The 15,469-nt window shown below is 42.3% G+C and overlaps 1 protein-coding gene across 1 annotated transcript in view; it reads left to right on the top strand.

Annotated features, from left to right (window-relative positions):
* The window catches only part of LOC126094660 (atrial natriuretic peptide-converting enzyme-like), a 334,285-nt gene that overhangs the window by 71,182 nt on the left and 247,634 nt on the right, over window positions 1-15,469 (top strand). Inside the window, exon 4 of the mRNA XM_049909208.1 lies at window positions 6,962-7,051. Within this exon, the coding sequence (XP_049765165.1) occupies window positions 6,962-7,051 (90 nt within the window). The remainder of the gene's footprint in view (window positions 1-6,961; window positions 7,052-15,469) is intronic.

The following is a 15,469-nucleotide window of genomic DNA, read 5'->3' as shown; positions in this document are numbered from 1 at the left end:
AAGGTAGACCGCCCGCGATGCAGTGCTGTTATGCTGGAGGGCTATGAGCCCCAATATAGCACCGAGGTTTTGCTACTGCTTTATCCATGAATTAGTCCGCGGCTGTAAGGAATGTTCGCACTTGCTGCTGTGTGTAAACACTCTGCTTGCACTATGCAATTACATTTTTTGATGCTGATTTAGCTATTATTCAGATGATTTATGAAATTTAACTATATAAGGCCATAATTCACATGTACATTTGCAAATTGCTTAAATAAATTTTTAGCTCAGCTTTAAAACAACATGATTTAGTTTATAATATTATCGAACTAGATCTAATTTAAATATTGCATGCTTATTCAATTAGTTATTTAATACATGCCTTGTGTATTTTCTCTAACTTGTCTCCCTGCTAATAAAAGATCTCAAGATTACTTTTGTTTGAGGATTCGAGCTTAAAAGCGACGACGGATATCAGCAATCAATAATTAAGTCTTAGGCCATGCATTGTCTAAATGTCAGGTTGTCGAGTCGGAACTGAGATACGTATAGGCATCCACTGCTCCAAACCGCTCCACGAAATAATTCTACATTTACGCCTTTCAGGAATTCAGAACGAGGATCAGAATGCTGGCATGTTCTATCTCCACTTCCTCCTCTCATTAACAGAGCTTCTGCAAGGTGCTGCTTACTGGTAGCATCTTGAGAAATTATTATGCGACGTGCATTGAAAAGCACCGGCCATCACGGGAAGACACAACCCTTTAAGCCGACTGCGTAGACCACAAGACGTTTGGGAGGATTATGGAAACATCGTCCCGCACCCTCCAGGTTGGGAAACATTATTTCTCCCCCCCTCCCACCCTCCCCCTCTCCCCCTGATGTCGTCCCTGGCGAACACAATAGCCACCTGATTAGCGCACAACCGTGGTCCACAACTTACACTCAGTATTACACCAGGCAGGGTTTCCTGAACTTTTCCTTTGACGGGTCAGTCTCAGAATCTTGCTGCTTTTGTGGAACATTTCATCTATTTCAAAGGTTAATAAAATTTTTAAAAAATAGAAAAACTTGTTTTAGTCAGTGATTAATTGTATTTTAATTCATAACTAATAGCACAGAAATCATAATATAATTTTTTTAAAATAGTCACTATCATCAAAATGTCGGGAACAAAACACCATGCTATTAACTGGTTTTCGCCGAGTACTTATTCACTTCTGGCGGAACACCAGCGTTCTGCGGACCACAATTTGGGAACCCTGAACTAGATATCGGCTCAGCCCTCGTGGCGTCCTAGCGACAGAGTACTCTGTCGAGATGGCGACGCTCTTTTGGGGTGGGCATGCGACGAAGATACATATCTTACAGGTCACCACTTTAGAGCCGGTAACATATTTGCCCTGACGCAGTATGATTCCATAGTCGAAGAAGTAAAAGGAGATAGTGTACACGCTTAGGTCGTACTTTGGCACATTACAAGGTTATTACAAATGATTGAAGCGATTTCACAGCTCTACAATAACTTTATTATTTGAGATATTTTCAAAATGCTTTGCACACGCATAGAAAAACTCAAAAAGTTTTTTTAGGCATTCACAAATGTTCGATATGTGGCCCTTTAGTGATTCGGCAGACATCAAGCCGATAATCAAGTTCCTCCCACACTCGGCGCAGCATGTCCCCATCAATGAGTCCGAAAGCATCGTTGATGCGAGCTCGCTGTTCTGGCACGTTTCTTGGTAGAGGAGGTTTAAACACTGAATCTTTCACATAACCCCACAGAGAGAAATCTCATGGGGTTAAGTCGGGAGAGCGTGGAGGCCATGACATGAATTGCTGATCATGATCTCCACCACGACCGGTTTTCCAATCTCCTGTTTAAGAAATGCCGAACATCATGATGGAAGTGCGGTGGAGCACCATCCTGTTGAAAGATGAAGTCGGCGCTGTCGGTCTCCAGTTGTGGCATGAGCCAATTTTCCGCGGGCTACGCGTGAAACTTGCCCGCACGCGTTCAACCGTTTCTTCGCTCACTGGAGGCCGACCCGTTGATTTCCCCTTACAGAGGCATCCAGAAGCTTTAAACTGCGCTTACCATCGCCGAATGGAGTTAGCAGTTGGTGGATCTTTCTTCAACTTCGTCCTGAAGTGTCGTTTCACTGTTATGACTGACTGATGTGAGTGCATTTCAAGCACGACATACGCTTTCCCGGCTGCTGTTGCCATTTTGTCTCACTGTGCCCTCGAGCGCTCTGACAGCAGAAACCTGAAGTGCGGCTTCAGCCGAACAAAACTTTATGAGTTTTTCTACGTATCTGTACTGTGTCGTGACCATATGTCAATGAATGGAGCTACAGTGAATTTATGAAATCGCTTCAATCATTTGTAATAGCCCTGTACTTAGCGAAGTGAGTGTGCTGATGGTGAACGTGTCTCAAGTGTAAGGTCGTGTTCGCGGGTTTTTCGAGATGAAAACAGAGAGAGGCAGCATGAAACAGCACGTCGGCCTATGGCTGCTCCTGTGACCGCAGCTGAGCTTGAGGTCGACATGTGACTGATGGATCACAGTCTACATCAACCTCTGTTGCATACTGCAATGCAGGGGGTATTTCGTTATAATATTAGTGACTTTCTGTCATGTATTCTTCATGTATGGAGCGACAGAAAGATAGCTCTTCGCATGACTCGGCTTATGTCATATGAGGCAGCCTGAAAAGTTCTAATTTCGTAAATGTTAAGAAAGATTAGTGGAAAAGTATATTTTAAGAAATGAAATTTATTTCAACTACCGTAATTCACGTACATTTCGAAGAAAGTTTGATATTTTTAATTTCATTAAATTTTCATTTATACTGTATTTTTTCTTGATATACACCAAGTATGAAACTAATTTATACTTCCCACACCAAAGAACATTGAAACATTTTAGAAGCAGTTACATCCACCTCAGTTATGCCCCAAACCACCAGTAACTGCGCAAATCAGTTTGAAAGAAGACATGGACTTTCAAATGCCTTGGGAATAGTAGGAAAGCAAATAACACATTAGCATCTAGAGGGGAGAATTAAGAAAAAGTGGATAACCTGCAGATATGTATTGAAGATACGGATGTCACCAAGCTGAATGAACAGAGTAATGACAGATATATTTTGTTGTTTTATATTAAAGTGTAACTGCGTGTTCAACGTATGCCGTTAAACCTCGCAGTTTCGTGCTTATTCTACAAATTAGTGTAGCCAGCAAATACGAAACTGTATTAAAGATCTCTTCCGCTCACCAGAAATCGCCATCGTCTGCATAGACTTCTCACAGCATACACAGAAACAAACAGGCACTAGATTTTCACATTTTTTGGCTGGGACATATCGTCTCAGAATTACATAAAAAATAGAGATCTTCCCCCCCCCCCCAACCATCCACCATCCTTCCCACCGGTTCTAATCACTGTGCCGGCTGGAGTGGCCGTGCGGTTCTAGGCGCTACAGTCTGGAGCCGAGCGACCGCTCCGGTCGCAAGTTCGAATCCTGCCTCGGGCATGGTTGTGTCTGATGTCCTAAGGTTAGTTAGGTTTAATTAGTTCTAAGTTCTAGGCGACTGATGACTTCAGAAGTTAAGTCGCATAGTGCTCAGAGCCATTTGGTTCTAATCATTGAGTCCGTGATGCTTCTCGTGGTTGTAAGACAAATGCCGAAACTGAAAATCCTCTGCCAGACATTCCCAAATGCGATTGCCTTGGCCCCAGACCCAACAAACGTGGTTTTTGGGTGAAAGGACCCTAACTGTACAATTGGTGAGAACTTGGATTACTTTGGATTAGAAAATGAAAAATATTCAAAAAAGCTTGTTACTGTGACTTCTCCTAATAATCAGTTCCTTGAAGAACTTAATTCTAAAAAGATTCAGATATCAACAAACTGTAATGTCTTTAGCATTCTTCGACAGTTAGTACAATGGTTTTGCCGAAGTAATGTGCACATTTAGTCCATGATTAACTTCATAAACGACTTAACATAGCGAGTATAGTGGAGAGCAGGGAAATAAGCACACAGCTAACTCTAATAAATTCGCTTACGTAAGTTCTTCTCATATCGGCTGCCTCAGCCACAAATGTGTTAAAAGACAATTCTATTTTTCACCAGAAGTCTGTTACCATCACAGTTCTTTACTTTACTTCACACAACCAATGGCAGCAGCAACATTACACGAAGCATTATCATCTACTGAAAATCTCCAGGGAGAGCCCAACATGTTTTCATCTACCCTGACGACTGGTGCATACTGAATCTGGTCAGAACTGGCAGGGGCAGATATAGAGCATTGCTACATAAGTGGCGATGGAAGCTCCTCCTCAGTTGTGACTGCGGTGAACAGCAGCAAACTGTGCATCATATAACATTTGAATGATCCGGCACAGCGTTCAGAGACTCAGTGGGAGACCTCCACGATTTGTCTACAGAAGCTTTTAGCTAAATTGCAAACCTGAACTTTGGACTATGAACTCATGATCTTGAGATTGTGTGTATCTGCGTAGAACTGTATATATTTGTTGCAAATAGTTGTCTAGCATTTTCTGCTGCCATCATACGATAAATAAAGAAATTTCGCACTATCAGCTGATTTCGGTGATGAGCAGTTTTTAAGTTCTTACTCATATCCTCGTCATTTTATACAGTCTTCCTGTGTACGTGTATGTTAAGTTTACATGTTATTTAAATATATAACCACTAACGTAGGAGGCTCGAACGGGAACAACGGCCCCCAGTCGCCAACGATTCAAATAACAGATTTCAATAACACTGCTATCATACTGGCATGCCAAAGTAAACATAACCTCTCAATATCTATTGCACAGAACCTTGCTCTGTGTCGTCAAGAAGTACGACCTAAAGTTCCCTTGGACATAGGCATGTTCGAAGGAATATTGCATCGTACTTCTTAACAACACAGGCACTGGTGTATCGTGTATATCCAACGATGCCAGGCAGCGATTTTCAATTAAAACGTCCCCCCGGTACGGGTATTACGCATGAACGACGACTAATGGAAGTTTGGGTCTGACCCTGAGTGGTGCACGGATAGCCAAAGCAGTTAAGGCGACGCGCGCGTAATGGACAATATCAGCGTTTGAGTCCCGGTCTGGCACAGATTTTTGCTGCCGACATTCCATTACACAGCTGATGGTTTTTCGTACTCGCAAGTGCGGGTACATTTCAAGAAATTCTTATTCCAAACAAAGAAAAAACATATTCAGCAAGAGCAGGCATTGCCTACATGCAAAGCAGCTACTGTTGAAGTTAAGTTTCTACGAGCGCTACAAGTCGCATTTAGTGTTTTTCATTGACCTCTTTCGATCAGTTGACTAGAGCAGCGTCGGAAACTGTGGAATATAGACTGTGGAGTTCACAGTGTATTACAGTATGGAATTTTAAATTGGCATAAAAGAACATACTCAATTTACATTACGATAACATACGTTCAAATAGTTGGCTGATTGCATTGCCTATCTCAGAGATTAAGTTGGTTGTGTAATAGTATTTGTAACTCCCCCTGTCATATGCATCCAAATATGACATAACATTTTATGTAAATTAATTGTACAGGGAGGGAAAGAAGCGAAAGGAAAGAGAAGGAACTAATGATATGAGCAACATCGGGACTTTACCCAGAATCAGCAGTGACGAATGAAAATGTGTGCTGGGTCTCGAACCCATGATCTCGTTCTTATTAGTCATTTGCGGTAACTACGGCACCACCGGGACACAGAGTTTATCGTCAGTACGCGGACTATTTCGGCAAGCTCCCAGGCTAACTTACACTCCCACCCAACCCCACCTACCTGCAGTCCCCTTCTACGTCTAATTTTAAATTCCACAGGACGTCGAACATAAATGTGCGTCCGCAGTGAAGGTTGTAGATTCATTGCGCACCGAGGCGAATCAATTACACGAATGGATTGTGTCTGTTGTTTCGGACATGTCCGAAAGAGCAGATACCAAGTATTCAAATAAGTAGTATGTTTTAGTGAGTATTTTTTTGGACTTTGACTCACTAAAAAAAATACTACGTTTTCTTTGGATGCACATGTCCATACACGTTAGAAATACTGTTATACGAATAATATAATCTCTGAGATCGGGAAAGTAATCAGCCAACTACTTTGAACGTAAGTTATATTAATGTAAATTCAACATATTCTTTTGTGATAATTTAAGATTTCATAGTGTAATATTTTGTAAGTTCCAGTTTCTCTTGTCACTTTGAGTGAAACTGGTCAATAAAAAATATTGATTGCGATATGTGCTGTCTTACAAATCTCAAGAAAATCTTTACATAAATTATGGCTAATTTTACGAAAGTCGAGTTTTCAGGCTTTCTCAATAGGAAGAGTCTATAGAGAAGATTTTCATGTCAGAATCGTAACTAACAACATAATATTTGGGCATTTCAAGTCCTACAAACAGTTCATCATTTTTTTGAAAAGTAGTTATATAAGGGAAGCCCAGGGTACGTGCGATTCCTGGCGATCACTGCTGTACTGAGCCTAAGCTGGCGCAGGACGGTAATGTGAGACACTTCTCCCTTTTCTCCCCGCCAATGTCGTATTTTGTAATAAGCTGCGCTGCTTCTGCCTGCAAGCACCAACTCGCCACAGGGCAGCCAAGACGTCGTCGCGGTCCTCCTACATCATCAAACTCTGGCAGCTCATTAAATGGGAGTTTCTTTGTGACAGAACAGATGCTAAATCTCTCTGCCGTTACTTCTTCTCCAGGCTTGTTTAGTGCAAGTTTACCTCACTCCCTTACATGTGTACACACACATTTCCGTGTGCTGTTCCACAAGACTATTTGCCAAGTGCAAAGTGGTGGCACTCTCGGGGCGGAAGCCTCAAAGCGCCGAGCGCCACGAGAACGCAGACAGCAGGCGGCGGAGAGCAGAGAGCGGCCCGTCCTGAGTGGTTGTTGTGTTTGTGTTGCAGCCTACCCGTCGACGGTGCGCTACGTGAACAAGACGGTGACGACGACGACGGTGGCGCTCACCAAGCCCACGCAGGACAACCCCATGCCCGGTGAGTACCGCCAGCCGCTGCGTCTGCAGACTCTCTCAATGGAACTACGTCCATCACACTCACGGAGAACAATCCTCACATCGCTCATTCACTATAATACACACCACTGTATTTCATTAAAGCCAGTAGCTGCTTCTGGCCAGTGTACAAGCGTCTCTCGGAGAGATGGAGGAAAGTAGTGACTTTTCGCTCGAGTAGGATTGAAAACGCCAGCTTTCGTATTTCTATGTCTCTTCATGAGAAAGGCTGCATGAATAGCTTTCTGTGCCTCATCTTTGGTTTTTACCTACCTGAGAGTACTGGTGAGTCTAGGAAATCTCACGTGTTCCTAGACTCGAGGAAGGGAAAATCCTGACTTCACCGTTCATTGTACAGTGAAAGCAACGTCTGTACAGATATCGCGTAAAAAGCCAACGACACAGTGGTAGTCAACCTGAATCCTACTAGCCACTATATGGGAATATGGATCTCACGGGGTGCGTGCAACGGATAAATCCCTGCTGTTGCATTGTCCTCTGTGCCCTCGGTGACTCAGATGGACGAGAGGTCGCTGACTTCTTCAATAAAAAACTGAGTGGAAGGATCAACAAACGAACTTTAACGGATGTCATGTGACGTCCGCAACGACCAAACCCAACAATCAACAACGAAAAAAATGCAAAAAAAAAAGATGGATAGAGCGTCTGCCATGTAAGCAGGAGATCCCAGGTTCGAGTCCCGGTCGGGGCACTCATTTTCAATTGCTCCAGTTGATCTATATCATCGCCTGTCGACAGCTTTAGGGTCTTGATTTAATTATCATTCCTACTAGTCACTAGTGGGTTTTCCGGCTTCCGTGGTGAGCATCAGGGGTTTTCAGAATGGGAGTTTCACTCTGCAGCAGAGTGTGCGCTGATATGAAACTTCCTGGCAGATTAAAACTGTGCGCCCGACCGAGACTCGAACTCGGGACCTTTGCCTTTCGCGGGCAAGTGCAGGAGAGCTTCTGTAAAGTTTGGAAGGTAGGAGACGAGATACTGACAGAAGTAAAGCTGTGAGTACCGGGCGTGAGTCGTGCTTCGGTAGCTCAGATGGTAGAGCACTTGCCCGCGAAAGGCAAAGGTCCCCAGTTCGAGTCTCGATCGGGCGCACAGTTTTAATCTGCCAGGAAGTTTCATATCAGGGGTTTTAAAAACATTTTCATTTGGTTTTCGTAAAATTTTGGCATACATTATTTTATAAGCAACAATTACTAAATGCTTTAACTTGTTGTAAGTTGGGTTCATATATTTTATGAAGTTACTTCTCTACTTTGTAAGTCACCATTACTGGGAACTGGTGGACGGTTAGAAAATTTTACTATTATCATACAAAAGTGAAAGGCAGGTGAAAAAGGTTGACTACACCATACACTGCGAGCTACTTAATGGCGTGTGGCGGAGGGTACTTCTGCTACCAATAACTAAACACCCCTTCCCGAGGCGCGAGGAAAGAATGGTTGCCGGTAAGCCTCCGCATTGGCTCTAATTCTCGAATTTTCTTGACGTGGTCGTTTCGGAGATGTATGTGGGAAGAAGTACTATGTTTCTCGACTCTTTCTGGAATGTATTGTCTCGAAATTTCAATTGTCAACCTCGCTGTGGTGCACAACGCCTCTCTTGTGCGTATAGCACTGGACTTTGTTGAACAGCTCTTCTGACGCTCTCGCGGAGACTCAACGATCCCGCGGCGAAACACGCTGCTCTTCTTTGCATCTTTCCTATCTTGTCTATTAGTGCTCTCTATAATCGGTCGAACTAGTGCCTATAAGGAACCACATCCTCCGTGGATGATTACATTTCCTTAAGATTTTCCCTGTGAAACTCAGTCTGGCATCTGCTTTTCCTACTATTCGTTTTATGTGGTCATTCCACTTAAGGTAACTCTGGATCTGTTTTACAGTAGTTACTGTTTCCAGCAGCTTATCATCAATAGTGCAGTTCTACAGTAGTGGGTTTCTTTTGCTAGATATACGCAATATGCTACTTTTTTTTACGTTAGCGGTCAACTGCAGTTCGATTCTGTCTTCTGGAGTTCGTACTTTCTTACAGACAACCTCATTATCCGCAAACAGTCTTAAGGAGCGTCTCATGGTTTCTGCCTTCTCCCTCCAGGGATGAGACCCCTTCCATTCAAGTGACAACCTTTCACGGGGGTGGATGAGCAAGTGAAACAAGACGTGACTTTGAGGACCCTAGAAGTGCCCTTGGGATGAGAACTGGGAAGCGGCTAAACTGAAAACATCGCGACGTCCTTGTGCCACTAGACAAATCTCACAAGCACGGCAGGTCCTGAGAAGAGGAATTCCTCACACTGGGATTTCCACGTAGGCACGTTTTCGGAATAGTGATGTTGTATGTTATTAAATAAGAAGTGGAGCAAAAGAGAGCTCCACTTCGTTGGTTGACTGGCGAACACGTAGCCGCAAGATGAACGGTAAGTTGTGTTAGCAGAGGAGGTCTGAGCGCTGACACACCCTGGTGAGCGCCTCACGATTTCTCGCCTCCCTGTCTACGAACCGAGCACGGCTTTCCCTGGCGTGACGCGGGCTGCCGTGGCGGGGAGAACAGTTTCAGACAGGGACGTCGCGCCTTCACATAATACCCAAAGGGAGGCTCTCCCATCTGACCGTCGTATCAGAAACACACAAGAAGGGATATGGTGTAAAAAATAAACGATCTATACTTGTTCCCTGCCAGAGCGGCGCACATGTACTCTCGCTGTATGGGCCTAATGCGGAACGAAAACAGAAATAACTGCGGTTTTACTTAGGTGTGAGACCACACTCATACAATACATTTGAAAGATATAACCACGATATAACTGTACAGAATGTTTTATTCCACAATTAAAATTTTGACCTTAGGTCACTTTCAACAATTTTCAAGTGCTACAATTGCAACAGCTTAAAACACAATAAAAGTACAATTATCAGAAAAATACCAGGGCAGACAGTTAAATTAATGTATGGGCGGCATGATTCCTTCTCTGACTTACGTATCACGTAGATTTGAGTAAAACAAAAATCGTCGTCAAAATATGTATCTTCGCTTACATAAACCAATTTTGTCGAAATTAAATGAGAGAACACTTCCGTAATAGGCTAATTTACTGACAGCATGACTTATTCACTTGATACGGTAGTGGAATAAAATAGAAGACCAAATCACAGATTTAAACTTCGCTATACTGTGTCTAAGCAGCCACTGGCATAAACGTAAGTGAAACTATCGTCAAAGACCTAGATAAAGACACCCCAGTTTGCACAATGTAATCTGTGGACGTCATGGGAGTAGGTAGTGGGACGCATTATTATAGAAGCTGGTTACATAATTTTTGAAGTGGGCAGAAGATGCCATTGTTTACTTTACATGGCGTGAAGAGCCAACATCCAAGAGAGCATGTAAAAATGCGACTTACACCATTGTAATTAAAGATACATGGCAGTACATGTTGCAAGAGAGTGAAATATTTGATACATGGTCAGTTATAAAATAAGCAGTTATACACTATTATGAATTACAATCATGTTTAAAAATCGGTCAGTTGCATAAAATAAATGGTCACAAACATCACTGGAGATTAAAACCCTTTACATAAAAGCGTCAATACTACACAAGTGATGAAAAAAGTGGGGTTGGGGGTGGAGGAGAGCGTAGTGATTTAGGCAGTGGTGCACATTAGGATTAACAGGTATGGATCAAAGGTATTAAACAAATAAAGGATGGAGAAATATTCATGTATATAGGCGGGGAGGAAATATGAGGTAGTCAGATTAAGTAGATGAGGTGAAGGGAAAGGGGAGGTGAGGGGGGGGGGGAGAGGAAGAGAAGGGGCAACAGCCAATGTGCACATTGTTTACAGTGTTACCCATATATACAACAATACTCCAGTTTTATTTACACAGGTGTTTAAAAGGAACAGGACAGTTCTTCACCATAAATATAAAAATGTGGTACACAACACCAGTTGTTCCATTTTTTAAAAGTACATTACAGTGTAAAGAACACTCTTCACTTTTTGGGTAAAGTTTCATAGTTGGCGCTTCACGCCATATAATGCCTACTTCAAAAATAACGTAACGAGCTCGTATAATAAAGAGTCCCACTACCTGCTCCCATGTCATACCACAGATTACATGATGCAAACTGGGCTGTCTTTATGATGGTCGTTGACGATCATTTCACTTATGTTTATGCCAGTGGATGCTTAGATACAGTGTAGCGGGGTTTAACCTGTGATTTGGTCGTCTGTTTTATTCCACAACCGTATCAAGTGAATAAGTCATGTTGCTACACAACATTGGCACACTACGGTACCACGTCCTCAACTTCACACTGCCTGCTCACGACTGGTCGAATGCGTGTCCTTTGTTTGCAGTTGTTAGTTCAGACTGCCAGCTTAGCTACTGCTCTGAAGTCGCTTGTACCCCAGGAATAAAATCAGACTCCTAATGTTTTGGTCGGACTGCGGACATATGAAATACGTATCTTTAAAGTAAGCTTATTCTTGTATTGAATAGCTCAGGTCGCTTTCAGTCACGACGGACCATTCACTGTGGATGATTCTCTGTGGTCATCACTACATTACTTGGCAATATCAAGCCACAAATAATGAAAACAGTTGGTGCGATGGGGGAGGGGGGGGATGACAGCTAGGAGAATATTCAAATGGTTCAAATGGCTCTGAGCACTATGGGACTTAACATCTGAGGTCATCAGTCCCCTAGAACTTAGAACTACTTAAACCTAACTAACCTAAGGACATCACACACATCCATGCCCGAGGCAGGATTCGAACCTGCGACCGTAGCGGTCACGCGGTTCCAGACTGTAGCGCCTAGAACCGCTCGGTCACGCCGGCCGGCTCTGTGGATTGGACTGAGCCAGTAAGGCGTAGTACAAGAGGCAGAAACACACCGGTTGAAGTAATATGCAGTGAGCGGAGAATATTCCTCAGGACCTCTAGTCAGTACACTTCTCTAAAAAATACGATTATAGTTTCCTCGCAGGAGAGTGCAGCAAGGTAAGTAATAGATTTCTTCCGGATACTTAATTTTCGTCACTTTTTACATGTTCCTTATATTTCAATAACTGAGGCAGAAAGCGTTATGAGTACCACCCTACAGTAAATCTGAAAATGTATGAGGAACGAAAGCTTGAAATCCTGACTCCTTTGAAACTGTGTTTCCTTGTTTTCTGAGTCACTTAAATCCTTTACACTGATCTCTCACTTTTGCAACATATGCTTGCTTTCTGTGTTTGTGAATTTAGTCTCTGTGACGTATGAACCTTTTGCATGGGGTATAAGTAGCGCAGATAAGGTAAATCGCATTAAGAACCGGAAACGTTTGATGTCAGTACAAAAGGAATTACGTTAAAAGCACTTTTAAAATTACAAGCTTTTATAGCATTGGGCCGTAATTCTCCAGGTATTGATCTTGAATGAGTTGCTACACAGGTGGAACAAGTTTCCATGCCGTACTCGGAACAGTTTTATTACGTTTCAACTGTTTATGGTCAAGCAACAAAAATTCACTGCATTACTGAAGGTCAAAGTTACACCCAACAGCAAGTTCATTATAGTTTTAGCCAAGTCCGACATGTATGGGGCGGTCAGTGAAGTAAGTGTACCACGCACCAGCCTGAATGTATTTAGTGAAACCAAAACTAAATGTAATCTAGAATGGCGAGACGGGCGTTTACGGTCTTTTCCTCCTGAGTTCCACTGTACCACTTGGTTTGGTGGCAGTCAATGGACCAGCTGCTGTAGTAAGCAGTAGAAGTAGGTGAGACTACTTTGTACAACGGGTGTTCACGAGGTTACTACTTTATGATAGGTTTAGAAACGTATTCGGGTGTACTAGCGGTGAATGATTTGTTATAATTCTTTTTAAGAATGAAACACGGTGCAGATGACTCATTACATGCTACTGAGGGACTTAATGAACACTATCAGTAGATGTTCAGCGAGTGAGTTTTTAAATGCGCTTATGTGAGATCAAAAGGTGGAGAATAATAGCCCGTTATGGGAAATCGAATGGATTACACTAATATCACAGTAACATCTCAAAACAAATTATGATCTAAGTGTGCAGAGCTTTGGCGAATGTATGTGGTCTAGGGAAGCGATTATTTGTTAACGAGCCTTACGTAACAACAACAACACACCAGAAAAATAGCGTTTTGCTCTGAGTTCATCTTCCACACAGTGTCATACAACGATGTTTCTGTAAACTGAACGTTCAAAAAAGTACCTACTTACAAGCAAAATTTGTTTCATCTTTCTCGATGTAGTTACACCACTCACTCGAAACATAAAACTACAGATAAAGCATTAGCAGGAAATAATAGACTCCTTAAGATACTGTCTAATGACAAATACAGTAAGTAGTATTGATCCAATTCGTCAGTCAATACTATGTCGTTACACCGCACCAAGATCAAATCAGGAAAAGTAATCATCTACATTCAGTGGGAACGATATTTCCAACGCCAAATTCAGTACCACATTGCCGTAAAAGTAGCTTTAATCTCAGAGGGATCTCTCCCCTTTGGTGTCAAAGGCACGTATTAGCGATTAATTCAACATTTTTATCAGTCCAATTTTCGTTTGTAGGCTGTTTTTTCGATGCTTTTGTTCTCGTAATCGCTGGACACCTGTTTTTGACACTCAAATTGTTCGAAATCAACTGAAGCACGCAATTGCTTGCATTAAAATTTATCCATTTTGCAAACATACTTTTGAGGTGTGTTGATCTATACTAGTTAATGGAAGTGACGTAATTCTTTACACGTTTTCAATTTTATACTGTAATTAATTCTTTTCCTTCTTATGCACATAGAATACGCAAGCCCGAGGCAAAAGGTTTTACATTTTGAACAAATTAAATGCATCACTCTTATACTACACAGTTACTATACGTCTATAGGAGGCAACTGTCGTACACTCTATCTATATCTGCTTTTAAGTTTTTATTCCTTAATATACTTACTATCTACTGACAATGTTATCGTGCTGTTTCAATACACTACTAAATACCAACAAGCCAGAATTCATAATTTAAGCGCATTGCTTATAGTGAATAAACGAAACTAAGCATTATCTTTTGTGATAGTGTTATGCCGATTGCTATGAAGAGAGAATGAACTTAATGAAAGTACTTTTCTTCGTTATGAAAATTCAACAAAATCTCAAGAGAACCTATTTCTTATCCAACGTATTTTCAGAAAGGACACACATTATACTTAGTTCACCTCTAATGATCAGTGGGAACGAAATGAAACAGGCTTCTGATTGCTGAACCCAAGAAGTCGAAAGAAGAGAACTTCGATAGCTGGAACAAGGCAAGGTTACGGAAAGCAAGGCGGGTTAAGTGAGAAAGACAGCCTAGGTAGCATTCAAAGCCACTCTCAGTTGCGTATCCACATTTCTGTCACTTTGTGGTCCCGATCTGGAATGAGCTGAACCGCGAAGCATTTATTGTCGCCTGTGTGCAAGGTAAACACGCTCCGTCATGGTAGTTTACTGAAGGGACTTTTTTCCTGTCTGTACCGGTACCTTTAGCTTTCAATGTTTTCCCGGTGAGCAGGCTTAAAATACGATCCTACAAGTTTATCCAAAGGTACGTCAACGTTTTAAATGGAAAACATTTTCCGAATACAGGTTTCTTTAAATGTGGGAATTGTTGGAAGACGGAGACTGCCAAGTAGAGAGAATAACCTGCAAATAATACGTGGGTAGTGCCCCGGTGTTCACCTAATCGGAGTGAGGAACTGCCGTAAACCTACATCCAAACTGGCCGGCAAACTGGTCCGCGTCGTCAGTCCGCCGCGCGGGTTGGATTCGCGGCCGGCGCATCTCCCCGAATCTCGGAAACAGTGTGCTAACTCGCACGGAAATTTGGGTTCGTCTGATATGAGCTTTCGACTATGACTATTAAATCGTTAACATGTAACATGGGCAGTAATGGTCGTATTACACCCCTTTGGAAAAAGGGAAATTATTTCAGTCTCTTTGGGGTACTCTACGTCCAGGTAACATGCTGTTAGCTAACTCTCAATTAACTCCCAATCAGCTCTAAATACGGCAAGATATCTCACAGAAATATATTTACTTTAGGAGACCTCAGTGAGGCGCAGAGCCACATATATTCGATAGTCATTTTAAAGTGCTTTCAGACACAAGCAAATACTTTCCTTCTTAATTTAAGCAAAATGCCATGCAATGCTGCATGATGCATGTGCACTGCTGCATTTCTGAGTAATGAATTAGACAGTTAGCAAACATATTTCAGTTTGATTTATTCGTGTGGTTCACGGTTAGGTGCAGCCAACTCTAGTTCTCGCCTTTCGGACGGCTTGCTTTGGAGTACTCACGTCGTCAATGTCGAGGTTATTA

The sequence above is a fragment of the Schistocerca cancellata genome, chromosome 1 (assembly GCF_023864275.1).
Source record: "Schistocerca cancellata isolate TAMUIC-IGC-003103 chromosome 1, iqSchCanc2.1, whole genome shotgun sequence".
NCBI classification, from domain to species: domain Eukaryota; kingdom Metazoa; phylum Arthropoda; class Insecta; order Orthoptera; family Acrididae; genus Schistocerca; species Schistocerca cancellata.
The sequence above is the reverse complement of the archived record's forward strand: the minus strand, read 5'-3'. Positions and strand labels throughout refer to the sequence as shown.